Source organism: Danio rerio, chromosome 10, assembly GCF_049306965.1.
Source record: "Danio rerio strain Tuebingen ecotype United States chromosome 10, GRCz12tu, whole genome shotgun sequence".
Taxonomy (NCBI): domain Eukaryota; kingdom Metazoa; phylum Chordata; class Actinopteri; order Cypriniformes; family Danionidae; genus Danio; species Danio rerio.
Window position 1 is genome coordinate 40,293,137 of NC_133185.1, and position 26,864 is coordinate 40,320,000.

At 35.2% G+C, this 26,864-nt stretch overlaps 1 protein-coding gene across 2 annotated transcripts in view; it reads left to right on the forward strand.

The window, feature by feature from the left end:
• pora (P450 (cytochrome) oxidoreductase a) overlaps nucleotides 1-26,864 on the forward strand; it is a 37,142-nt gene that overhangs the window by 1,103 nt on the left and 9,175 nt on the right. Inside the window, 9 exon segments of one of the 2 annotated variants that reach the window (NM_001034982.1) lie at nucleotides 4,140-4,337; nucleotides 14,513-14,561; nucleotides 15,016-15,144; nucleotides 17,176-17,325; nucleotides 21,556-21,680; nucleotides 22,857-22,946; nucleotides 23,306-23,404; nucleotides 23,601-23,717; nucleotides 25,324-25,442. In NM_001034982.1, the coding sequence (NP_001030154.1) occupies nucleotides 4,168-4,337; nucleotides 14,513-14,561; nucleotides 15,016-15,144; nucleotides 17,176-17,325; nucleotides 21,556-21,680; nucleotides 22,857-22,946; nucleotides 23,306-23,404; nucleotides 23,601-23,717; nucleotides 25,324-25,442 (1,048 nt within the window). In that variant the 5' untranslated portion in view covers nucleotides 4,140-4,167. 2 annotated transcript variants of the gene reach the window in all.

Here is a 26,864-nt window from a genome sequence, read left to right on the forward strand (position 1 = left end):
CTTGAGAGTTCTCGCATCTTTTCTTCAGTAACAATTTACAATTTGTGTCACAATTTACTTTAAAAATGCTACAAATGATGATAGTGTTATGAGTTAAACGTGATATTTGCTTTATTCTGTGAACTACAGTTTACATTTCCTCCTAATTTAAAAAGAAAAAGTTGTCATTTAGTGCATATGTTTTGCACAAAATATGAAAAAGATGCCATTGTTTCAGACATGCTTATATTAACTTTAGACAAGACAATACCAATGTTTTAACATCAGGAGAGTTAAAACAAACTATTTTTCAAGACTCCTGATTTTGAATCACGGTAAATGTAAACATTTGTAATTTTTAACAATTGTCATTTTTTGAAAAAAGATAACCACGACCAGTTTTGACTTTTTTTGAAGATATGTAATATATGTGTTGGGGCAGCGTGGTAGCTGAGCAAAGGTCACTGGTTTGAGCCTCGGCAGGGTCAGTTGGCATTTCTGTGTGGAGTTTGCATGTTCTCCCCGTGTTTGCGTGGGTTTTTTCCTGGGGCACTGGTTTCTCCGACAAGTCCAAAGGCATGTTCTATAGGTGAATTGAGTAAGCTAAATTGTCCATAGTGTATGTATGTGAACAAGTTTGTATGGGTGTTTCCCAGTGATGGGTTGCAGCGGCAAGGGCATCCGCTGTGTAAAGCATATGCTGGATAAGTTGGCGGTTCATTTCACGACCCCGGATTATTAAAGGGACAAAGCTAATTAGAATGAATGTTGATATATGTAATATATATGTAGGTATCTTGCTGAATGTAAAAATTGTTTAAAAAATAATTTGTGGGCATATTGAATTCACAGTAAAGTGTCTAATGTTTCATATAACTTTTGTGAATGCCATCAAAATATCAGCAAAATGTAATTCCATCATCATTAAGGGCCCTATCATACACCCAGCGCAATGAGGTGCAAGATGTGTTTGGTGTGATTTGTTGCTATTTTCAGACCAGCGCAACCCTAATTTTCCTGTTTTGCACTACATTGTTTAAATAGCAAATCCATTTGCGGCACTTTATGGACTCATGGGTGTGCCGGTCTAGAAAGGAGGTGTGTTAAGGTGCATTGTTGGTGCGTTGCTGTTTTGTGGAAGTAAAAAATACTGCACAATTGACCAGCTAAAACTGCTCTAAAGTCCAGCACAGAGTGTGTTAGATATGCTCCTATGCAAGTTCAAACACTTACACATTGCTTAATACACACAGGATGAACAGCAACACACAAATATCTTAACAAATGAAAAAAAAAAAATTAAAATGTTACAAAGATTATTATTTACCACATAAATATAAAAAACACTGCCTCCATGCTTCACCTCGGGGGTCTTTTTCTGTTTATTCATGACAATTTGCAGATGTACAATCTTATTTTTATTAATACTTTTCATTTTATGCATATTTATATTTGTTTTAATAAAGTGTAATTATTATAAATTCTAATCAAGTTTAGATTTGTCCATCTGATGTGTTTTGGGGAGGTACGCATCACCATATGGGGCATAAGAATGTGTTTTTTGATATAACTATTTAATAATTATATATTTTTCTTTACCACACTTCATTATTATTGTTCACTTATTTGTTTGCTGGAAATTAGAACTGAATTTAGAAACAGTTTTGAAACAAATCTTTGCTCTAAACAAACAAAATTAAATATGTAGGCCTAGAGCTGCACGATTCTGGCTAAAATGAGAATCGCGATTCATTTGCTTAAAATAAAGATCACGATTTTCTCATGATTCTGTAGATGGAAAGTAAAGGTTAATAAGTAGTCTTATTTTTATTTCTCAAACATATGGTAAAACAATAATAATATTATAGGTAGGTCTACTGTTGGTTAAAATGCTCAATTTTGAATAGACTTAATTTGAATTATTGTTTGAGACATGTGCTTGCAATCTGTCATTGACAACATTATTAGACCATTTTTTCCTACTGGTAAAATCAGACATTTGTTATTATCAGATTCACACTTTCTATATAGTCAACATCACATAAGCAAGAGTAGTCAAACTGACACAGTAAACATTTATTCTCATGCACAACAATCTGTGTTTGCTATGAAAGAAAAACAAAATAAATGTTTGTCGTAATCATTACTCTAAAATGCCATGTGCACGCTTTCGGTTTCAGTTTTACTGCTAAGTGCTGTTCATACTTCTCGCGCGGCTCCCAAACGATCACTCTGTGCAACAAGCTATACAAGTATTACCTGTTATTCACAGCCTATGCAGGTTTTGTTCTCCAAAGCAAGCGCATGCCCGCCCTCTCTGTAGTAACAGCTGATGGTCAGTTCACGTCACGTGTGATTTCGCGTCTGCGAATACATCATTTCATGAAGACAGAAATGACATTTTGGGGTGAATCATACTTTATAAATACAGTATGTGACTCTTTAAACACCATTTGGAGGTGTCCATGTTGCTGAGCAACAGATGTAAAACAACGTGAAAACTTGTGCGGCCGCCTTTGCTTCTCTCCTGGCCTTGAAAATATAATTGGCAGAATCGTAGAAATGCTGGATTAAGATCGTCAAGGAGGTCGAATTGAGATCGTGATCTTTTTTTCGATTAATCGTGCAGCTCTATGTAGGCTGATGGATGTCTTCAGTGGAGGGAGTACAACACCGTTTCCTTATCCATAAAAGTAAAGGAGTAAAGTAAAGGGTAAAGGTAAAGTCGTTCTTCATCCTCGCGCTGCGGATGCTCTGTTAAACTCGCAAGTGAAGCTTTCAGTTTTTCCACTTACAAAGTCTGCGATGTAAATAGCAAATGCGTCATGGCGCGACACAACTGACTCTTAAAGGGAATGTGAGATGAGACTGATTGGTTTAATGCACTTTATTGTCAAAACAAAAACATAAATCAGTAATGCCTAGTTCAGACTGCGTGATTTTAGCCCCGATTTCGGCTCGCCGACAGGTTTTGAGAAATCGCTGACAAATGCCTGAAATCACAGGCAAATCGGTGCTCGTGCACGTGAGTGACAATCACACAGTATGAACTATCAACGACGCGATCTGAGAGAATCGCCGATGAGTCGCCGATGCCTGCGAGATATTTGGCGTGCTAAATATCTGGAGTTGTCGGCGATTCAAATCATGCCGTGTGAAATGAGTTTGGACTGAAAATAACATCAGCGATCGCCAACAGCCAATGAGAGAGCAGCTTTCACTTGCGTGTGTGTGTGTGTGTATACCTGCTGCAGGCCAGCGGGAGGCTGGGGGAGAAGTTAAAAGCGCTCTTTTTCGGTTTATTTGGACCCACGAAATGGAGGAAAAACCAGTGGAGGTTTGACAGGACTCAGGAGCAATCGTGTCTGTTTGACGTTTAATACAGAAAGAAATTAGTTTATTATCAACGTTGAGGAGAAATGGCTAATTCCCTTTAAACCAAGGTGAGCAAATATGTACATGTTCTACCCCATTAAAGGCTTCTTTCTCATTATGTAGTTAATAACAAAAGATATAATACGTGTTTTTGGCTGAGAGATGTAGTTTGGACGACGTTGTCGGCGATTCTTCCTATAGTAAAGTCATGCAGTGTGAAACCCCCTGTCACCGATCCATCTTGCAGTGTAAACAAAGCAGCGACGAAAAGCTAGCCCAGATAGTCATGCAGTGTGAAAACATCTGTGACACGACTACTTTGAAAATCATGCAGTCTGAACTCGGCATAAGAGAATAAGCTCAACCCTGTTAGACCTTGTGCCGGGGCGCAGAGCGAATTTTTCTATCCTTAAATAGCAAAAGTGGATTAGTACTTGCCATTATTGCTTTTGCGCCATGTGCTTTACACTTTGCTCCTGGATCATTAAAATAGAAAAGTGTAATACACATTTATATAATACAACATACTTATTGAACTGTATTAATTAAAATGATCAGTATTATTAAATATTTAAAGAAAGTGATCATATTAAATGTTATTTTTTTTAAATGTTTTTGAAGAACATAATTTTTTGTATATAAACCATTGTTACATTGAACTGTAGACAGTTTGTGTGAATAGATATGTCAATATTTTAAAGTCTGTGGATAATTTTTAAACTCAAGTGAATTGTTTGTTAACTAATACCACGTAACATAAAATTAATCTAAATCTACTCTTGCAGATAAATCTGTTTTGTGGATACTGTGAATATGGAGGACACTGAGCCACAGCCGGTCTCCGATCAGGATCAGACTCCGGATCCTCTCCTCAGCTCTCTGGACATCTTTCTCTTCTCCCTAATTGCAGGATTGCTTATCTACTGGTTCTTCTTCCGAAAAAAAGTAGAGCCTATTCCGGAGATGAAGCCTTTCACTTTAGTGTAAGTAGTGTGTGTTTTTAACCTCCTCCCCCTTCTTTTCTCCTCAAGGGCCGAACGTTACACCCACTCACATTTTTCTGTATGGCTAAAACGTTGATCAGGGCCACATTTTGAGAAACAAAAACACTAAATATCTGTTTCTAACACTGTAGAGTGTAAATTTAATTGATACAACAAATGTTTTTATTTTATTATTTACCTAGTTTTGGTGGCTTGAGAAAGCCAACATACTGTAATACTACATAAAGTTATTATTCTTCCGTCTTCTTCTTCTTTTTGAGACTAATTCCTGCATCCCCTCCTAGACTGTTTATACTACAACCACCAAACTTACTCCAAACCTCCAAACTGGTCTGATTCAGGTTGCAATATTTTTTCCAATTGATCTGACTTAAGGTTTATCGAAAACTGTCCCGGAAAATTCTGAAAAGTCCCATTGACTTAACATTGGACCAAACATTTTGAGCTCATAACTTTGCGGCAGACTGTCATACAGACCTAATGTTGGGCTCATTATCTCAGACTACCAATCTGCCAATCATTGATGACCTTTCAACTTACTAGCCACACCCTAGCAACCACTTACGGCACCCTAGCAACTGTCCCATAGACTTTCGTTGTAAAAAAAACTGCCATTGACTTTACATTGGACATACCAACAACAAACCAATCCATACTAATGACATACTAATCATCCTAGCAACATGCTAATTCATACCAAATATTTATGCTAGCAACATGTTAATTTATGCTAGAAACATGCAAATTTATTAGCAACTGCCTAGCAATCATTCAGGACACCTTAGCAATTGCCTAGCAACACTTTAGCAACCACCTAGCAACCACTCAGAACACCTGAGCAACCACCTAGGAACACCTTTGTAACCACATAGAATACCATATCAACGCCTTAGCAACACCTCATCAACCACCTAGCAACACCTTAGCAACCACTCAGAACACCATATCAACTGCCTAACACCTCCTTAGCAACCCCCTACAACACCCTAGCAGCGGCCTAGCAACACCTTAGCAACCACTCAGAACACCCTAGCTACCACCTAGCAATAATTTAGCAACCATATAGAATACCATAGCAACGCCTTAGCAACACCTTATCAACCACTCAGAACGCCCTAGCAACTGCCTAGCAACGCCTTAGCATCCCCCTAGAACACCCTAACAGCATCCTAGCAACACCTTATTAGCCACCTAGCAACGCCTTCGCAACCACTCAGAACACCCTAGCTACCACCTAGCAACAACTTAGCAATATTCAGAACATCCTAACAACCGCCTAGCAACACCTTAGCAACCGTCTACCAACCCCTCAGAACACCCTAGCAACCACCTAGTAACACCTTAGCAAGCACCTATAACAACTTGACAACCACCTAGCTACACCTTAGTAACCGCCTAGCAGCCACTACAAACACACTAGTTACACCTTAGAAACCACCTAGCAACCACTCAGAACACCATAGCAATCACCTTGCAACACCTTAGCAAGCACCTATAACAATTAGCGACCACCTAGCTACACCTTACCAACCGCCTAGCAACCACTCCAAACACCCTAGTTACACCTTAGAAACCACCTAGCAACCACTCAGAACACCATAGCAATCACCTAACAACACCTTAGCAATCGCCTAGCAACCAGTCTGAACACCCTAGCAACCACCTAGCAACATCTTAGCAACCACTCAGAACACCCTAGTAACCACCTAGCAACACCTTAGCAACCACCCAGAAAACCCTAGCAACACCTTAGCAACCACTTAGCAACACCTTAGCAACCACTCAGAACACCCTAGCAATACCTTAGCAACCACCTAGGAACACCTTAGCAACCATTCAGAACAACTTAGCAACCGCATAGCAACACCTTAGCAACCATTCAGAACACCCTAACAACCACCTAGCAACACCTTAGCAACCACTCAGAACACCATAGCAATCACCTAGTAACATCTTAGCAACCACCTAACAACCAGTTAACACCCTAGCAACCGCCTAGCAACACCTTAGCAACCACACAGCAAACCCTAACAAAACCTTAGCAACCTATTTATCTACCTATTTCTGCCAACTCATTTGAAACTTTTTAAAAACTACTTAAATTCTTCAAACTTTCAGACTAGGCCTTCTCAAGCCACCATAAAAGTTGTTAACAAACTTTACTTTTTTTAGTTAAGCCTTTAAATGTCACTTTAAGCTGAAAAAATATCTAGTCAAATATTATTTACTGTCATCAAGGCAAAGATAGAGTAAATGATTTATTAGAGAGGAATTATTAAAACTATTATGATTAGAAAGGTGTTGGCAAAAAAATGAACAGAATTTAGGGAAAAAATAAATGGGGGCTAAAAATTCTGTCTTCAACTGTATGTGACAGTATAAAATTGACCTATTAGTTTCACTCTGTGTCTGTTTTGAGCTTCAGATTTACGCTAATATTTTAGTTGGACAGACCAATTATATTTCTTCTCCCCAAAGACCTTTGGCCTTGTTTGAACAAAGCATTGTATCCGCACTATGGCTCGTTCCTAAAGCACTTTGTGGTTCGGTTGGTCATTGGTTCCAGCATTGCAAAGTGTTGACATCATGGGATCGAGAGAATGTGAGTGCGTTACATTCTGTCTCAGCGTTATGGTCTGCAGCAACCCAGACGCAGTTCATGCACACAGTGCTTTAGTGTTGTTGTTAATGCCGACAGCTTTTGCGTTGTTTACTCATTTCCATAAATTTGTCAAAAGTGAATGTCCTGATGTTTTCATAGTCTAGAAGAGACGCGTCAACGCCTCGGTTGGTAATATATCTGAGAATTAACTAATAAACGTAGATGATGTTTATTGGAAAGTTGAAAGTGTGCAGTGTTTGTTTAGATGGAGTCACAGGATGTTTTTGTTCTTGAATGGTTTTATGAAATCCTGCTAGGAATGTATCAAGGGATGGTTGTGTTCAAACGTTCTGTATTATTAAAACTTTTTAATGGTGCCATAGAGTTAGTTGATTCAATATGTTCAAGTGTTCTCTGCTATCTACATCGTTTGTGGCTTACTAAAATGGTCCAGAAACAGATTTATATGCTCATTTATAAGCAGAGGAATAACCCTATAGAATGTAAGGCTCTGTTTTGACCATATTTCGAACAGTTGTAAATATTAATAAGCTCTGATTTGATGCGTCACAGCTCGTTCTCTTTCTCATAGCTTGTAACGCTCACAGACATACTGCATGCAAAATATTCATGCTTCATTCGTCAGAAAGCATTTGAACAAAATAAGGAGATAAGGAAAGTATCCATAGAACAGTATTCACAGCCTTTGATCAATACTTTGTTGATGCACCTTTGGCAGCAATTACAGCCTCTAGTCTTTTTGAATATGATGCCACAAGCTTAGCACACCAGTCTTTGGGAATTTCAGCCCATTCCTCTTTGCAGTACCTCTCAAACTGTATCAGGTTGGATGGGAAGCGACGGTGTACAGGTATTTTCAGATATCTCCAAAGTTGTTCAATAGGATTTAGGTTTGGGCTCTGGCCGGGCCACTCAAGGACATTCACAGAGTTGTTGTGAAGCCACTCCATTGATATTTTGGCGGAGTGCTTTGGGTCATTGTCCTGTTGGAAGATGAACTATCGCCCCAGTCTGAGGTCAAGAGCACTCTGAAGCAGGTTTTCATTCAGGATGTCTCTGTACATTGCTGCATTCATCTTTCCCTCTATCCTGACTAGTCCTCTAGTTCCTGCTGCTGAAAAACATCCCCACAGCATGACGCTGCCACCACCGTGCTTCATTGTAGGGATGGTATTAGCCTGGTGATGAGCGGTGCCTGGTTTTCTCCAAACGTAACGCCTGGCATTTGCTCCGAAGAGTTCAATTTTAGTCTCATCAGACCAGAGAATTTTGTTTCTTATGGTCTGAGAGTCCTTCAGATGCCTTTTGGCAAATTTCAGGCGAGGAGTGGCTTTCCTTTGACCACTCTACCATACAGGCCTGATTGGTGGATTGCTGCACAGATGGTTGTCCTTTTGTAAGGTTCCCCTCTCTCCACAGAAGAACACTGGAGTTCAGACAGAGTGACCATTTGGTTATTGATCACCTTCCTGACTAAGGCCCTTCTCCCCTGATCACTCAGCTTAGATGGCATATTGAAGTGATATTAGGACAAAAAGTCTCTTTTTTTAAAATCTCCTGATTTTAAAATAGGACCCAAATCCCAGTAATTTTGAGGCCCACCGCAACGGGACATAGGAATGCGGTTTTCCCCACCCATCGAATAGATTGACAGGCACCATGTTTCTATAATAACATGTATACACATGTCCACAGAACATTTTTGCAAAGAAACTGAAATTAAAACATGTATTACAGCTCTCTGTGATCAGCTGTACCTTAGTGATTAATTTTATTAGTTTAAAACAGAACATGTTTGCAATAAAGACAGTTAGATCTCTGTAATTCTTACCCACTATAATCACCACAGCTGAATGGTGTCAGTAAGTGTTTGTGTGTGTGTGTGTGTGTGTGTGTGTGTGTGTGTGTGTGTGTGTGTGTACTGAAAGTGTGACTCAACATTTCAAAAAGGCTTGAATAAAATGTTGACTAGTGACCTTATTTCAGCTTCATCCAAGTTCACTGACTGCTGTTTATCTAATGTAAAGGCTGATTTATACTTCTGCGTCAAACGCCGGCGTATGCTACGGCGCTGACGCATAGCCCTTCGCCGTGGCCGTCGCCGTCACTGACGTGCACCTCTCAAAAATTGTAACTACACGTCGCAATGACGCTTAGCGTAAGCTCTGTGATTGGTCGGCTTGGTAGCGTTGACGAGTCTGGGCGGGACCGAGAGCTGCGCGAATGGCGCGAGCGATTGTTTACAAGTGTGGAGTCCCGTGAAGGAGCTCCGGATGGAAAGTTTTGTTTTATGTTTACCTCATAGTTAAAGTTGTTGCACGTCCGCCGGTTCCTGCCTCAAAATGAGCAAGTTTGAGCCACTTGTACATCCCAGAAGTGTTTAGGAAAAGCAAAACAACAGCAAAGAAACTCGACACAGAGGAACATTTACACCTCACTGCCCATTAGCGTTTCGGAAGTGTTAATGCAGACCAACAGAGACAGTGCACAGAAGTATAAATGCACAGCCACGCGCGTTGCATGCGCCGTGGGTTACGCCGGTCACCTGACGCAGAAGTATAAATCAGGCTTAATGCATGATAAGAAGCAGACATGGACGTGCATTCTGGAGACAATAAAGGCTTACCTTACATCTTGTAAAATGGTAAAATAGGTGCCTTTTAAATCAAAATTGACAAAGACATTTACATTAAACTCCATTTCAAGTAAATTTCTATTCATCAAAGAATCCTGAAGAAAGAAAACCTGGCTGCGAACAGATTACATACAGGAATAGAAAAAAGAGCACTCTTTAATTATCAGCTGTTAGTGAGTGCCCACACTTTTTTTCCTGGTCATTGCGCCTTTGCTGCGTGCTGTGTAGACGACCGGATACGAGTCACTTTTAAAAGAGAAGCAGGTCATCAAAAAAATTGAATACAGTCACAAAATCGGAATTGACCATCAATATCTGCAGTGTAAATGCAGCCCTGTAAATTACCAACTCAAGTGGTTTGTAGCAATCGGTTTCCTTCAAACGATTTGAGTTGCCTTAGCTTATTGGGTTTTACTGTGCTCAAATTGCTTCATTTACTCAAATGTATTAGGTTCACAGTACTCATTAGGATTAGTTTTTAAACTTAAATGGTTTGTTGCAATCGGTTTCCTCAAATGCTTTGAGTTACCTTAACATTTTGGGTTTTACAGTGTAGTGTATGTGTGTGAAAGGGATTGTGTTGGTGTTTCCCAGTGATTGGTTACAGCTGGAAGGGCATCCGCTTTGTAAAACGTTCTGGATAAGTTGGCGGTTCATTCCGCTTTGGCGAACCCTGATTAATAAAGGGACTAAGCTGAAAAGAAAATGAAGGAATTGCAAGAAAAAGGCAGTATTTTAAGTTTCTGTCTGCAAATTCTTATTTTTCTTTACATGAATTATTAATATATTTAATTATATTACCTTAAATATTGCACTGTAGTATGATACACAGACGTGACATGAAAAATTGCAATTTCTTTTTTCTTTAATGTGACAGAAACAGGCTGTATGGAAAAACATGGTTTCTAATGTAAAAGTTTAGTTTACTTCTCATCTTTGACCTTACAGTCACTTATCGGCAATAATTCATTGTTGTGCGAAAACAGGAATAACATTGATTAATAAACAAGAGGAAAACAACGCAGGAGGAAAGGATGTGCAAGTAAAGAACTATAGTATCAGGAAGCGCAGGAACACTTCCAATTCTCTCCGCTTCCTGCTTCACATTACTTTTGTTCAGCCAGATCCAGTCGTCTTGCCAAAATCCTAAACAACTCCTCCAGTCTTTCTTCCTTAATTGCTTTAATCAATTACTCGACATTCACAGTGAAGCACACACAAAATCATTTTTGTTACAAATTGATCCAGATATTTAGATTGGCTTCTGATTTTTGGTGCTCATTTCTGTTTTATTAGGCTTGGAAAGGGAGGGAAATGAGCTCCCTGTGTACGCAGTGGTAGCTTGTGTGCGAGTCTGAAATGGGGTGGGGGTTCCTCGCTTGCAGAGATCCATGGGAAATGTTGTATATTCATGTTGCCTTGCGAACGCTGTGCTCTGGCCAGATGGAGGGGGAGAGCGAGAGAGAATGAGCCTCACGCCTCTTCTTTCCTTGCGCTCAAGAGCTGTGTGTTTTCAACAGAGCCTCCTAATCAACTTTAGCTCTCGAGCAGTCTGAGAAAGTCCTTCATGTTGAGCAAGAGACGAACCAAAAGAGATCTGCATGCCGAACTCTAAAGCGCAGGCTCTTTTCCCCAGTCATGGGATGCATGTTCTCTTTGCCTCAGGACAGACTGGACGCCGCAGAGAGGTTAGTTTGGGACAGATGGATGGTTGACTTTTTAAAAAGAAAGGCTTTTCAGTGTTGTAATGGATTTATCAGATGCTGTTTATAATTTTGTAGAAGTGCTTTCGGTTTTAAGGATTGCTTGCAATGTTGTTTTAGGGATATTTTAGTCTTCTGAATTCTTTATAGTTTAGTTTTAGTTGAGTAAATATATTATTTAGTTGACAGATGTTGTTGATGAATAATAGGATAAACGATTTGTCAGCAAAATAAAAGGGTTTACTTTAAAAAGAAGTGTTTTTGGTGTTGTAATGGAAATTTTAAGTGTGTTGATGATTTAGTGGAAGGGATTTTGGTCTTATGTAGTGGTATGATTTTGTGGAAGTGCTTTCGCTCTTATAGGGATTGGTTGAAATGTTGTTTTAGAGATATTTTAGTCTTCTGAATTCTTTATAGCTTCAGTCTAGTTTTAGTTGAGTGAGTTTTGAAAGATTTAGGCAACTAAATATACTATTTAGTATATTTTAGTAATCGGTTCAATTATTTGTCAGCGAAATTAAATGGTTGCCAATAAAAGTAGTGTTTTTGGCATTGTAATGGAAATTTCAAGTGTGTTTAGGATTTTATGGAAGTGCTTTCGCTGTTAGGGATTGCTTGAATTGTTGTTTTAATGATATTTTTGTTTTCTGAATTAATTGTAGTTTTATTCAAGTAAAGATAATATACATGTAAAATACAAATAAATACACATGCACTAAAGTCTGTAAATTAGCAGTTTTCTGTATTTTCTGATTCTATATTTTTATTTTTTATTTATTTATACTTTTGAATTACACTATGGGACCTTGATCTTTCTTTCAATGCCTTAACCTTGAAAAGTAAAAAAAAAACATTGTGACTTTTATGAAGATTTTTAATAGTTTATAGTGATATATTGTCTGGATTGGTGTTGTATTACACTTCAAAAAGACTTATTCTGATATTTATTACTTCTTATACTTTTTATTATTTCAAACTATTAAAATGTTTTTTTTTTATTATATAATTATTTGGGGGTTTTCGCCTTTTTTTGGATAGGAAAGAAAAGATAATTGACAGAAAAGCATTGAGAGTAGAGAGGGTAAGGATCAGCAAAGGACTGCGAGGTGGAATCGAACTCTGGTCGCCATGAGCACCGGAATGTGTGTGTTGACGGCTTGACGCACTAACCATTACACCACTGGCACCAACCAAACCATTAAAATGTTAATAAATGTCACTTTGTTAAAGTTAAAACTTCAACATCAGAGTCGACAGAGCAGAGCTCCTATAATGCAATTCACAACCGTTAATAAATGGAAAACAGTTATGAATAAAAAAAATAAGGAAACTGTTAATGAACATTTTTACAGTGTAGTTTTAGTTGATTAAAACCTAAATCATAACATTAATCATGCAAATCTCAAACATTTTAATAAGGTCATTGTATACTCCTGGAGAACAAAACATTTTTAACCTTTTAAATGTGTCTTTCTCCCTAAATGTTTTGTTTTGTCTTTATTCGTTGATGAAAATGTCACTACATTTTTGTCAGTTTTTCAAATCTAAAACAGATTTTTATGTAGTCTTTTCAAGTTTCTGTCAGTGAAAAAATCTTGATAAATTAAATGTTTGCTGTTAAAAGCAGTGTTTTGGTGTTGTAATGGAAATTTTAAGTGTGTTTAAGATTTCGTGGTAGTGCTTTTAGTTATGAATTGGTTGAATTGTTGGTTTAGTGATATTTTTATTTTCTGAATTCATTGTAGTTTTAGTTGAGTAAATTTCATAAGATTTTACTCCAATAAATGTTGTTTACACTGTAAAAATATCTATAAATTAGCCGTTTTCTGTATTTTGAGATTCATGTTTTCAGTTTTACTGCATTTATTTATGCTTTTAAATTGCATTATGGGATCTTGATTGTTCTTCCAACAATTTTTAACCTTGAAAAGTTTGAAAAACTTTTATTGACATTTTTAATAGTTTATAGTGATATGTTGTCTGTTTTGATGTTGTAAATTACGCTACAAAACTCTTATAATAAACTGCCAGTACATTTTCTGTTATTTTACTATTTATTTCTCTATATATTATTTCTTATTCATTATATAATTTTCAAACTGTTAAAAGATCAATAAAAGTCACTTTGTTAAACTGTAGAGTTGAATTTTCAACATCAAAAGTTGACAGAGCAGAGATCAATGTCCCATAATGCAATTCACAACCGTAAATAAACAGAAAACATTAGTAAATCACAAATTACGGAAACTGAATTGACAGATATGGTTTACAGGGTAGATTTTGTTGACAAAAAAATGTAATAAGCTCATTATATACTCCTAGAGAACTAGCTTTTAACATCTTTTTGACCTTTAAACAATTTGTTTCCCCCTAAACATTTTCATTTTGTCTTTATTCATTGATGAAAATGTCACTACACTTTTGTCACAGTTTTTGAAATTTAAAACTTTTTATCTTTTTATTTTTATCTATTTTTTTCCTGTTTTCATCAGTGAAAAATATGGTTGATGAATAATGGGATGATTATTTGTCTGCAAAATTAATTGGTTGACTTTAAGAAATAATATTTTGGTATTGTAATGGATATATCAGATGGTGTTTATGGTTTTGTGGAAGTGCTTTCACTCTTCGGGCCATATAATACACCCGGTGCAATAAAGTGCAAGACGTCCAAGACGTGCAATTTTTGAGGTGGTAAATCTGAAAATAACTCTACAGTGTCACACAATCCTTCAGAAATCAAACTGAAATGCTGATTTGATGTTAAAAAACATTTCTTTTTATTGTTAAAAATGTTAAAAACAGTAGTGCTGCATTATATGGAAATCCATGTCATAATAAAAGTCTCATTTGATTAATATAATATGCTTTAGCTGTAAAAATAAAAAGTCCAGATCAAACTTACATCCTTTTTTACACTTTGAGGCCACCTTCTGTTCTTCATTGCTGAGTTAGCATGAAAGTTTGTGGTTTTCATTAGTTGAACAATGACTGAAAGCAGACGTGCTCTAATGCTGCGCTGCTCTCGGAGGGGTGTGAACTTCAGGAAGTTCTCCTGTGTGGAAAAGGCCAAGAAATGAATGGCTCAATCCCCTATTCATTACCAAAAGAGTTGGTCTGGCATGCTTTTCAGCCTTTTCACATATGTGTTCTCTCTTTCTCTCCCTCTTCTTATTTTTTTCTCTTTTTATAGAACAGCACCAATACGTGAGACCAGCTTTATTGAGAAAATGAAGAAAACGGTGAGATCTCCACCAATGTTGATATTGATTTAATCTTTTAATTAAAAAAAATATTTTTTTTGTGACATTTTTGTCTTCTGAATTCATTGTAGTTTAAGTCAACCTAATTTCGTAAGATACTTCTAAATATATTCTAGATTTAGTTGACTGAAATCTGAATCAGGAAATTAATTATACATATCTTTAAAAGTTGTTGTCTCATTATATTCTAATTATATACTGCTGGAGAACTCGCATCTTTTAACAATAGTCTATCTCTAAACATTTTCATAACATCTTTATTCGTTGAGGAAAATGTCAATGATGAATAATATGATGAAAATTATACGCCAACGAAATGAACACTGATTTCCGCAACTATTTTGTTAATAAATAAATTTTGTTCAAATCCAAATATTTTTTTAATATTTATATTGTTGAACTGTTTAACTGTTTTCTGCATCTTCTATTCTAGAATCGAAGCGTTGTGGTGTTTTACGGATCCCAAACAGGGACTGGTGAAGAATTTGCTAACCGACTTTCAAAAGATGCCCATCGCTATGGCATGAAAGGGATGGCAGCTGACCCAGAGGAGTATGACATGGTACTGTAGCCATTATTGCTGCCTGTTTGATGCCTCGTTGTGCATTTTCAGACATTATCTTTCATTTAATGTGTAATATAGTTGTTTTTTCAGTGTGAATGTTTGATAAATGGAGATATTTTCTCTGCCTGAAATAAGTCATTGGTAATTCTGGCTTAATTGTCTGCACAAACCTACGTATGTTTGGATAAAGTTTGCATAATGCTGTTAAGGGATGGGCGAACCTAAAATTATTTTCAAAAACTAACACAAATATAGTTACTTTAAACACTCGACTAGTGTTATCAGGTGAATTTAGAGGTAAAGTTTGTCAGTAAAAGGTATTCGAAAACTTGCTCAAACACGCAAACTGTTGCACTTGTATTTCTGTACTAATAAATTATTTAATAGTTTTATTGTTATTACGATAAGTCAAATTTTTTCTTTTTCCCCCTCATAATATCGCCCATGGCTAATAATCTATGGTCTTCCCTCTCTGTATGTAACCAACACCTATATTGATCTTCAATTATTGTTACTGTTCTTTCTGTTTTTTTCACTTTTCGGACAAATACTGTAAATGGCAGACTAATCAGAACATAATGGGTCATCTGACCAACCAGAACAGATAATGACATGATCCGACCAATCAGAGCAGCCTGGGCCATGATCTGGCCAATCACAATCAGAATAGACCAATCAGAGCAGCGTAGGTTGTCAAAAAGGTGATGTTTTTAGAAACCAGATCCTGAAATAAATCTTTTATACCTTATGAGAAAAGATTGATGCTGCATTGTGTAAACCGTTTATTGGAAACCACCAAAACAAAATTAGGAAACTTAAAAATTCTGTATATGGGACACTTTAAAAATTACATCATTTTACTGGTCTTATTACTGTTGTCACGTTAGTGGAATTTGAAACCAATCTGTACTGAAATTTTAAAAATGTCCATTTCCCATTTGAGCGATGTTGAGCGCATTCTTAAACACTGCTGATTTGCCATTGTGTTTACGTGCTCAACAGAAATGACTGCGATTGGCCGAGAAGGTCATCAGTTCACCGAACTCACCGATGTTTACTGAATGTAGCCACAGATACTGGAGCGTTTTAAAGCCGTGGAGATCAGCTGCTCTGTTTATAAGCAGACATATGAGCGATCCGCTGATTAATCAACTGATCTTCATGGCTTTAAAACACTTCAGTGTCCCTGTATCTGTGGTTACACTCCGTAAACAGTGGTCAATTTAATGAACTGATGACCTTCATGGCCAATCACTGTCATTTCTGTTGAGCACGTGAACACAATGCCAAATCAGCGCTGTTTAAGAACATGGTCAACAGCTATAAAGTGGGTTTTTTTTCTGATAAACACTGTCATAGTTTGTTAGATGTGGGGTTTTAAGAGACCAGATCCTGAAATTAACCATTTCAGACCTTGTGAGATGCTGCAAAGCATAATTTGAGAAATTAACATGATTTTTAGACATGGTGGATGTTTGAAACTTTATTTACCACCAAAACAAAATTAGGAAACTTTAAAATTGTTTAAATGGGGCACATTGACAATCACACCATTGAAACTATTCAAATCACTACAAATGAGCTTTTTTCCCTGACAAACACTGTAAACTGTAGACCAATCAGAACAGAATGGGCCATCTGACCAATCAGAACAGATTATTGCATGATCTGACCAATCAGAATAGCCTGGGCTATGATCTGACGAATCACAGTCAGAATAGAATAATCAGAGCAGAATAGGTTGTCGAAATGTGGGGTTTTGAGAGACCAGATGCTGAAATGAACCATTTCAGACCTTGTGCAGAAAAAAATGATGCTGCAAAGGATATTGCAAGTAATTTAAAGGATTATTAAACCTGCATGAATGTTTAAACTATTCATTATAAACCATCAAAACAAAATTAGGAATCTTTAAAATGGTAAATATGGGGTACATTAAAAATCACTTAAGATAAGAATTGTTCTGTGCTTTTTTACTCTTTTTTACTCTTTTGACTTGTAAATTAATATCTTCAATCCCATTCACAGTCTGAGTTGTCCCGACTGAAAGAGATTCCTAAATCGATGGCTGTGTTCTGCATGGCAACCTATGGAGAGGGAGACCCTACAGACAACGCTCAGGAGTTCTATGATTGGTTGCAAGGGACAGATGACGATCTGGAGGGGGTTAATTTTGCTGTGAGTATAACCTCAGAAAAGCCCATAGGAAGCTAGTATTGTCTCTAACCAAACTAAAGAGAATGTATCAGATAAACCATTCGTCTATTTTCAGTCTGACGCCAGGTGTCACCGTTTCTTGGTCCAAATCACATCAGATGTCATACAACAAATGATAATATATGCTCATAATATGCTGTATTATTTTTGAAAATCATGATCATATTGTCTGTCCATGCATCTTAGATGGTCAGATAGGATTTAATCTTTTATAAATCATTGAGAGAGTGGTTTCTGGAATACAGTAAGGTTTAGAGACTGTTTAAACTTTGATTTTTGTAAATGATTCACTTTAATGTGGGATATGCAGTGGTAAAAAAAGAGAATTGAAAAAAAAAACTGAAGTAAAAGTACCATTACTTGCCAATAATAATAATACTGAAAGTAAGAGTAAAAAGTAGTCCTTCAGAAAGTACTTGGGAGTAGAGAATCGTAAGTATTGCACTGTGAAAATGATTCCACCTTATACCCTTAATCTAATTTAAAAATAAAGCTGACATCAGTGCTGTTTTCTTGTTCTTCATGTGTTTGAAAACGTAATATTCTGTAGTGCATTTAGTTATTGTTTAAGGCCATTTGGAGATTTCAGTCATCATACAGTAGGCTTTCTTCATCTTCATTATTGTCATGTATTCAGACAGTCTGTCAGATGTTGTTGCATGTAAGGATTTTTTGTCTGTTTGGAATCTTTTCAATGCTTCCACACTGTACATGTTAGCTATATTTCTGAAGCATCCATATTTTGAGATTAGTCTGTCTGATGCATAGGGCTTTGCAATTTGGGGAAAATATAAAAAAAAAAACTTTAACAGATATTTTGATTTCGATTTGATTTGCGATTTAATTTTGTAGCCACGCTTAAGCTCAATAATCTGTATGCAGTGAGTGTTAGTAAAATGAACTGAAAACATATTAACTAACTCCAATTTGTATTCAAATTTGTTTATAAATATTTAGAAATTGAACACTCATTTTTCTCTAGAGCAAACATTAGTGAGTTATGGCATTAATTATCTCCTGGTGCCTTTGTGTTTTTTTCATATGGTGTAACAGCTGCAAACAACTCTAAAATTGTACTTTGCTGTTGCTTGCAACTAGATTAGGTGTCACTAGCGAAACTTTTACTTGATTTTTAGCAGGACACTCCTGATAGAGCTGTCTATGGTGCTTTTTTAAATGCTGGTGGTTGTATTTCCTCGTTCAGCTTTTACAAATTACCTGTTTTTGTTCGGTGTTAGAAGCTGTGTTCCAAATGGCGCACTATGCACTTATGCACTATGTACTTATGCACTTACACACTCAACAGTAGAGTATGCATGTAGTGTCATCCCAAATGGAATACTGTTTTTTACTGAGAGGAAATTCCAACCGTTTCCCTGCTGACTTTTGACGGTCGCCAAATTAGTGAAATAAATGACCAAAGTACCAAATAATACCTGCCTTGAGTAAAACTGCATTTACCATCGGGTGGCGCTATAATCACTCTCGTAGAAGAATTTTACTTTCACAATCCAAAATAAAGTAATCCAACATGTGCGCACAATAGCTCCACCCTTTTACTACGTGAGCAAATCTGTGACTGTTGAGTGCGTGAAGTGTCCATCATTACACACTTCATTATAGCGGCTGAATGAGTGCATCATCCGGGTTAATCAAGTGCACTTCTTATTTTTAAAGTTTTCAGTGTGAACGCACTACTTACACAATTTATACTACAAAATGGCCTAGAATAGCGCACAAGTATGTGATTTGGGACGCACCTTGTGACTTTGAAAGCAAAATTTTCCCATATCACCGACATGCTGTTTTTCTTTGATATGAATTCATCTATTAATGCTTCTGAAGCGGAAGACGCCATCATCCTACTTGTTCGCACGTTCCTGTTTGTTTGTTTTTTTGTGGGCTTTAAGCGTAGTTCGGTTGCGCAATTCTGATCGGGTGGAACGAAAATGTGCTTACTTAATTGGCTAGGTCTTTCTGTTGTCGATTTAAGAAAGCTTCTTTAAGTTTCATTTGGTCCCTCATTTGGTTGCTAGGAGCAACTATTGTTATCATGTTTCTTTGATTAAATACAGATTTTAAAAGTTGTGGTATTCTTTTTGAATCACACTGTTTATTTCATATCGCAGCCTCTTGCAATTAGCTAATTGTAATGTTTCAAATTGCGATAACGGTTTTGATTAATCACACAGCCCTACTGATGCATAATCTCATATAATCTCATATAATAGAATCACAGGACTTAATATTCTACTTAGCAAATTGATAAGAAACAGGAAAATATAAAGAAGTGACTAAAGGTTAAAGGAAAATAGTGCTGTAAAAACCAATACTGAACTAAAAATGTACTAAAATAAATGTTCACATTTTTTGAAATCTACTGAGTAAAATGCAATTCTGTGAAAAACGACTCAATTACAGTAATTTGCTTATTGGTAATTTGTTTATTTACACTACTGGGGATATTATTAAAGGTCCATTGAAATTAAAATAATGTTTTTTTTTTAGTCCTCAATGATATTTATAAGCTAATGTGCTACAAAACAATGACAGAATGTGCGTTTAGTTGATATAAAATCGATATAAACATGTAAAGCTTGCAGTTTGTCACTTCCACCTAAATGTGTCAACGTTTTATTTCACATCACCTCATACAGCTGCGGTCACACTGGGCTTTTCCTCCCATAGACTTCAATTCATACGCACGCAAATGCGTCAGACTGGAAACGCGGGGTCATGCGTCAAGTTTCGCAGGTTGCTGCGCTGCAAAGTTCAAGCTTGGTGAACTCTGACCTGCAAAATCGCATCACTTGACTGCGTGAGAACAATTGAGGATCAAAACATGACATCTCTGGACAGAAATTTAAAACATGGAGCAATCGCTCGCTTTTAAAAATGTCTAATAAGCTAGTTTAATCCCGCCCCTTTTCGCAGCGCCACATGATAGAATTTCGCATGCTCAAACTCTAATGTGACCGCAGCTTACTTCAGTTTGTCATCAAATCTTGACCAATCAAATGCTCTGTAGTATCTGACATGCCCCGCCCCCCTTTACAACGCTTTTCATTTGTTTTTTATTTGATGCTCTTGAGATGAACGACTCTCACTGGCAGAGCTGAGATAAAAACAAAACAGTCTTGGCTTCTTTTTTTTTTTTTAAAGGGGAGGAGCTTATTATGTCCCGCCCTCTCTTTGTTTTTCAGTTGATATTACATACAACATTGAATAAAAATGCACATTTCAAAGCACTTCACAGGACCTTTAACATTGATTCTAAAATTGGTGATTTGAATTTTTCAATTCAAATGAGTAGAGGTTTGGACCAAGAAACAGTATTTTTCACACGCCATCTTAACAAGCAGATGGACACCCACCAAAATTCCTGCTCGTTTTATGGAGTGGTACCTATTTCCTGGGCAGTCGGTGAAGTTCAGAGTCTCGTAGTTAAGGGGCCCATGGAATCCTCATCAGTTCTCAATCGCCAAATGGAAACATATGGTGAAGCCAAACAAAGCTAGAGCTCCCTCCCAGAGGAGCTGCTCTCTTAGCGTGAATATTTCGGATGGAACCGGATCACTGAATATTCTGTTGCTTTGATTCTAGACATGGATGTCCAGGCTCTGCTTGAGTTGGACCTGTTTTTTGGATTAAAGCCTTGTGGTTTCAGCCTAGAGTCCTCAGATTATTTTATGTGGTCGTGGTGGGACAGCGTGATAAAACATGTGGTTGGAAACATCACGGCAGTGAATCTACAGGACAGGATAGATATGCAAATGAGCTTACAGACACACTTTTGTCCATTTTACCATAATGGACCAAAGTCTGTTTTAGTCAAAAATGTATATGTGCTTATTTATTATAAGTTTTGTTTTCCAAGACATTCCTGTTTCTTTTTAATATCTCTTTTAATAACATAAACTAGAATTCTCAGTATATTCTGAATCATGCAGCTCATGTAGAATGTATTAGAGTTTTTTGTATCTCAGAAAATAGTGTTATTAAATTGGAGAAGAGGTTTTGAATGTATGAGTACAACTTTAACACTTTTGCTTTAAAAGATCAACAAATATTTAATATTTTTACTGACGGCAAACATGTAAAGTATGGGATGGTTTTAATCACAATTACTCTGTTTTGTTGTTTTATTTACTCCTTTCACTAATCATGTTACTTTTGTTTCTATTATTTTAGGTGTTTGGTTTAGGAAATAAAACATATGAGCACTACAATGCCATGGGCAAGTACACAGACAAGAGACTTGCTGAACTTGGTGGGAAAAGAGTCTTTGACTTGGGCCTCGGCGATGACGACAGCAAGTGAGTAAATATAAACATTGAAGTCACAATTATTAAACACTCTGAATTATTAGTCTCCCTGTTAATTTTCCCCCCAATTTCTGTTTAACGGCGATTTTTATTTTATTTTATTTTTTTATTTGTTTTAAACAAATATTTTTTTCCACACATTTCTAAACATAATAGTTTTAATAGCTCATCTCTAAATACTGATTTATTTTATCTTTGCCAGGATGACAGTAAATAATATTTGACCAAATTTTTTTAAGACACTTCTATACAGCTTAAAGTGACATTTAAAGGCTTAACTAGGTTAATCAGGTTAACTTGGCAGGTTAGGGTAATTAGGCAAGTTATTGTATGATGATGGTTTTTTCTGTTGACTGAATCGAAAAAATATATAGTTTAAAGAGGCTAATAATATTGATCTTAAAATGTTTTTTTTTTAAATTAAAATCAAAATAAAACAAATAAGACTTTCTCCAGAAGAAATAATACTTTCAGACATACTGTGAAAATTTCCTTGCTCTGTTAAACATCATTTGGGAAATAATAAAAAAAGAAAGAAAAAAAAATCAATGGGGGGCTAATAATTCTGACTTCAACTGGACTTCTGAATGAAACCCATAAAACAATACACCATATTTTACAAAATATAAGTCCTGTTTTTTTAATCATCTTAAAAGTGAAATAAGTTATATTACAAAGCACCTCAATCATTCAAAATATCCACGCCAGTTTCAAATGTTTGTTTTTTTTGTGCCAAATCAGAGACATGTTTTTTTTATTTTTTTTAAATACTATTGATTTTTAAGGACTTGTTGTGCACAGAGAAGTGAAAGAAATGCTTCTAATGTTTGTTCAAATTTGGATTCACTTTGGGTTTAATTACTTTTGCTTTTTTTTTTGACTAATATCAATAACTGATAACTTTTTAGAATCTCAGACCGATATCCGATATATAGGCCGATAAATATAAATTATTATTATTTTTTTTTTTTCAAAAATTTATGTTATTTTGAATGAGGGTTATTTTTAGTCACCTTCTGCTTGTCGATTTTTTTCCCTCTTAACAGTGCACACAGTATTACTTAAAGTTAGAAGTTAGTCTTATCTCATGGAAAATACAGTAAATTTTGCCCTGTTTTAATTAATTTTCATTGACTTTTTTGTGATGTGGTCCTAAATCAATTAAAGCTTGGAGGAGGACTTTATATCTTGGAAGGAGCAGTTTTGGCCTGCGGTGTGTGAGTATTTTGGCGTGGAGGCCACTGGAGAGGACAGCAGGTATTACTTTTTATTCTCAAAGTGCTTGTCTTGTCATTTCAATTCAGAATTCTGTTGTTTACTTTAAAAACAGACTGCATTGGTAGGCAGCGTATTTATAAGAGCTGACCATCTGTATCAGATTGTCTAGTTCAAACATGATGTTTATTTGATGGCTGTTTTTGTAGCCATAAAGCGCATTCAGTCTCGCATCTCCATATTAGAAGGACCACATCCATTCATCATGTGCTTTCATAACAAAGACCTCCCCTGTCCTGCTTTGAATAGGTTTTTGCATCTTATTAAACATCATAGGTGTTTTGAATGCTTTAAATGCAGTCTAGTAAATGATCTCCAGTCCTTTTTTTGTGTGCTTTCAGCATTCGGCAGTTTGAACTGGTGGTTCATAATGACATCAATATGAATCAAGTGTACACCGGAGAGATGGGCCGCCTCAAAAGCTTTCAGACGCAGAAACCGTAAGTTCATCCCTTTCAACTAAGCCATTGATTGGCATTTTAAAAGATCAGCTTTTCATTCTTGATCTAAAATGTCATGCTTCTTTTGTAAGGTAGTCTGTGAAAGTAATGTTTGGTGCAATGTTTTATTTACAACATATTTAGCAAGAGTTTGTAAAAAGATTTTGATCTGATGGATAGATGTGTTGTTGTGTAGACCGTTTGATGCCAAGAACCCTTTCCTTGCATCCGTGGCTGTTAATCGTAAGCTGAACAAAGGAGGAAACCGCCATCTGATGCATATCGAGTTAGACATCACTGAGTCCAAGATCAGGTACATGCACTGATTGGGTTGAGTAAATTGTGAGAATGCATTTACATTAAAATGTGTATTTTATTTTTCTTTTCAGAGGAAAACATTATGGCTATCATACATTTGTACCCATGATTTGGAGAAGACACTAAAATGTCATTCAGTGTTATGGTTTATATACACCTAAAGAAATCTTGTCAGCCATTTTAAAAACATAAACAACTTGATGGCATATTAATAATAAATATTAAGGTGGCACTTTTTATATATCACTTATTGTATAATTTAGGTTTAATATATTAATTGTAAATTTATTTAACTTAAATTTTTCCTTTTTGTTCTGTTATCTGTTACACTGAATGCTGATCAAGATGAGCATTTTTTTTAAAAGTTTTTTTTATTTTTTATAAAAGTTACTTGAAACATTTAGGAAAAGTCTTTAATGTTGTATAAATGTTTTATGAACTTTCTGTTTAACAGAGAGAAGATTTTTAACATATTTTTATCAACTAATGTATAATAACTGATTTATTTTATTTTTGCCATCATGACAGTACATAATATTTTATTATGGATGTTTAGCTTAAAGTGCAATTTAAACGGTTGTTTAGGTTAATAAGGCAAGTTAGGGTATAACAGTGTATAACAGTGGTTTGTTCTGTAGACAATTGAAAAAAAAATATTGCTTAAGAAAACTAATACTATTGATCATAAAATGGCTTTAAAAACTGTTTTTGTTGTTGGAATAATTACATTAATTCCATGTGTGTTCAATAAAAAAGATCAGGAGAGGTTTTTCTTCAATGTCAAAAATCTTATTATTTATTGGATACAAATGAATAATTCGATTCACAGAATTCTGTTATCCTCCATGCAATGTAGGAGTTACATTCAGGGGAATTCATTTCCTGATTCGCACTTTTATACGTCGCTGATATTAACAGGTGGAGTTTAGTGGAATTCGTCACTTTTAAATCATTCTCCAGTCCTCCATTGGTCGCACCCATACATACGTCCTCTTTTTTTTTTTTTTTTTACAGATTTTCTGCACAACATTAAAGGCACAAGCCAACTTGCAAATATTCTGTGCTCATAGGAAGTTTTGAGAGACAGAGCTCAAGTTAATTTTAGACAATCAGCTTCATCTTCTTCTGCAAAAATGCTTCATTAGTGTGTAAAGCATAGCACACTCAACAGTAGAAGTTCAGTTAATATCACCTTTAAGCAATACAAATACAATTGTTTAATGAAAAAGAAAAAGAGACAAAAAAAAAAATCACAACATTATTCTAGCCAAAATAAAACCAATCAGACTTTCTTCAGAAGAAAAAAATATTATAGGAAATACTGTGAAAAATCCCTTGCTCTGTTAAACATCATTTGGAAAATATTTGAGAAAAAAAAAAAATCACAGGAGGGCGAATAATTTTGACTTCATCTTCATATTCACATCTATCTTTATATATTTAATATACATTGCGCATATACATGAAGTTAAAATATTTGAAATATCACTATAAATTGTTGTACAGTCAAATTGTCATATAGTGTGTAAAATACTATTTATAAATGCAGTTTTTTTGTGTAAAGAGACCAAATAAACGATTACATTTTCTACTCTCTGTAGATATGATTCTGGAGATCATGTTGCTGTTTACCCCACCAATGATTCTGCTATGGTCAACAGAATAGGAGAGAGACTTGGAGTAGATCTCGATGCTGTAATCTCTCTCAAAAATCTGGACGGTATATAATAATATCTATCTTTTTAATCTCATAATTGTGCATTCAGCACAATAGATGATATGTACAATTAAAGGGTCTATTTGGATGAATGTTTATACATTCGCTTATTTTTTTTTTTGTAATTTGTGAATATCTCACTATGGGGCAATTAAAACGATTGGGTTAACCTTTCCTTTAAGTGACATTCTTTAATATATACAGTGCTCAGCATAATTAAGTACAGCCCAATTTGATAATGAATATTTTTTATCCATTTCTCAGTGAATATAGGCAATGTATTTTGATGCATTTAAACAAAACCGATTTATTGAACAGATATAGTTATTCAAATAATATTTTAGTCAACAAACAATTGACTATTCAGAATTTAGAAATTAAAAAGATAATACAACATACAAGATAATAAACAAAATTCAAGAAAAATATTGCAAAAATAAACTACAACCTACAAAATTTTAACTACATTTTGCCTGTTTTTAAATTTGTATCTAATATTTTTCTATAACATAAATTTGGCGGTACTGTTAACGCAAGTTATTTTGTTAGATAAGCTCCAGATTTGGCTTTAGTACTGACTATCCTAATGTATATGAACAAATATAATATTCTTCAGCTTCCTATTAAAAAATATTAATTTAAAAGATAATCTGTGATTGGTTTCGATATATTGTTATATATATATACTATATACTATATATATATATATATATATATATATATATATATATATATATATATATATATATATATATATATATATATATATATATATATATATACATACACACACACACACATACATATATATATATATATATATATATATATACACACACACACACATACATATATATATATATATATATATATATATATATATATATATATATATATATATATATATATATATATATATATATATATATATATATATATATATATATACAGATATATATATATATATATATATATTTTTTTTTTACAATAAATTACTTAGACTTAATTTTGAAATTATTCAGTTTATATACAGGGTTCATATGGTCCTGGAAAGCCTGGAAAAGTTGTGGAATTTTGACATGGCATTTTCCAGGCCTGAAAAAATGTTGGAAAAGTCATGGTAAATAGTTTAACAAATATCTGTATACTTGAATATTGGTTAATTGTCTTTACCTCTAATTTGTCCTTGGCCAAAAACATGCTCTCGCATTATTAGTGCCGTGTAAGCATTATCTAAATACATTAGACATGGATATGAAAATAATAATTAAATTTTTTAAATTGATGATATGCTGTAATAAATTCAAACGTGCATTGTTTTTATTTACCACATATACATAGACATTACATGAAACAATAGGTCATGAAATTTTACTTGAAAGTCTTGGAAAAGGAATTTTATGATGGAATTTAGTAGTAAAAATG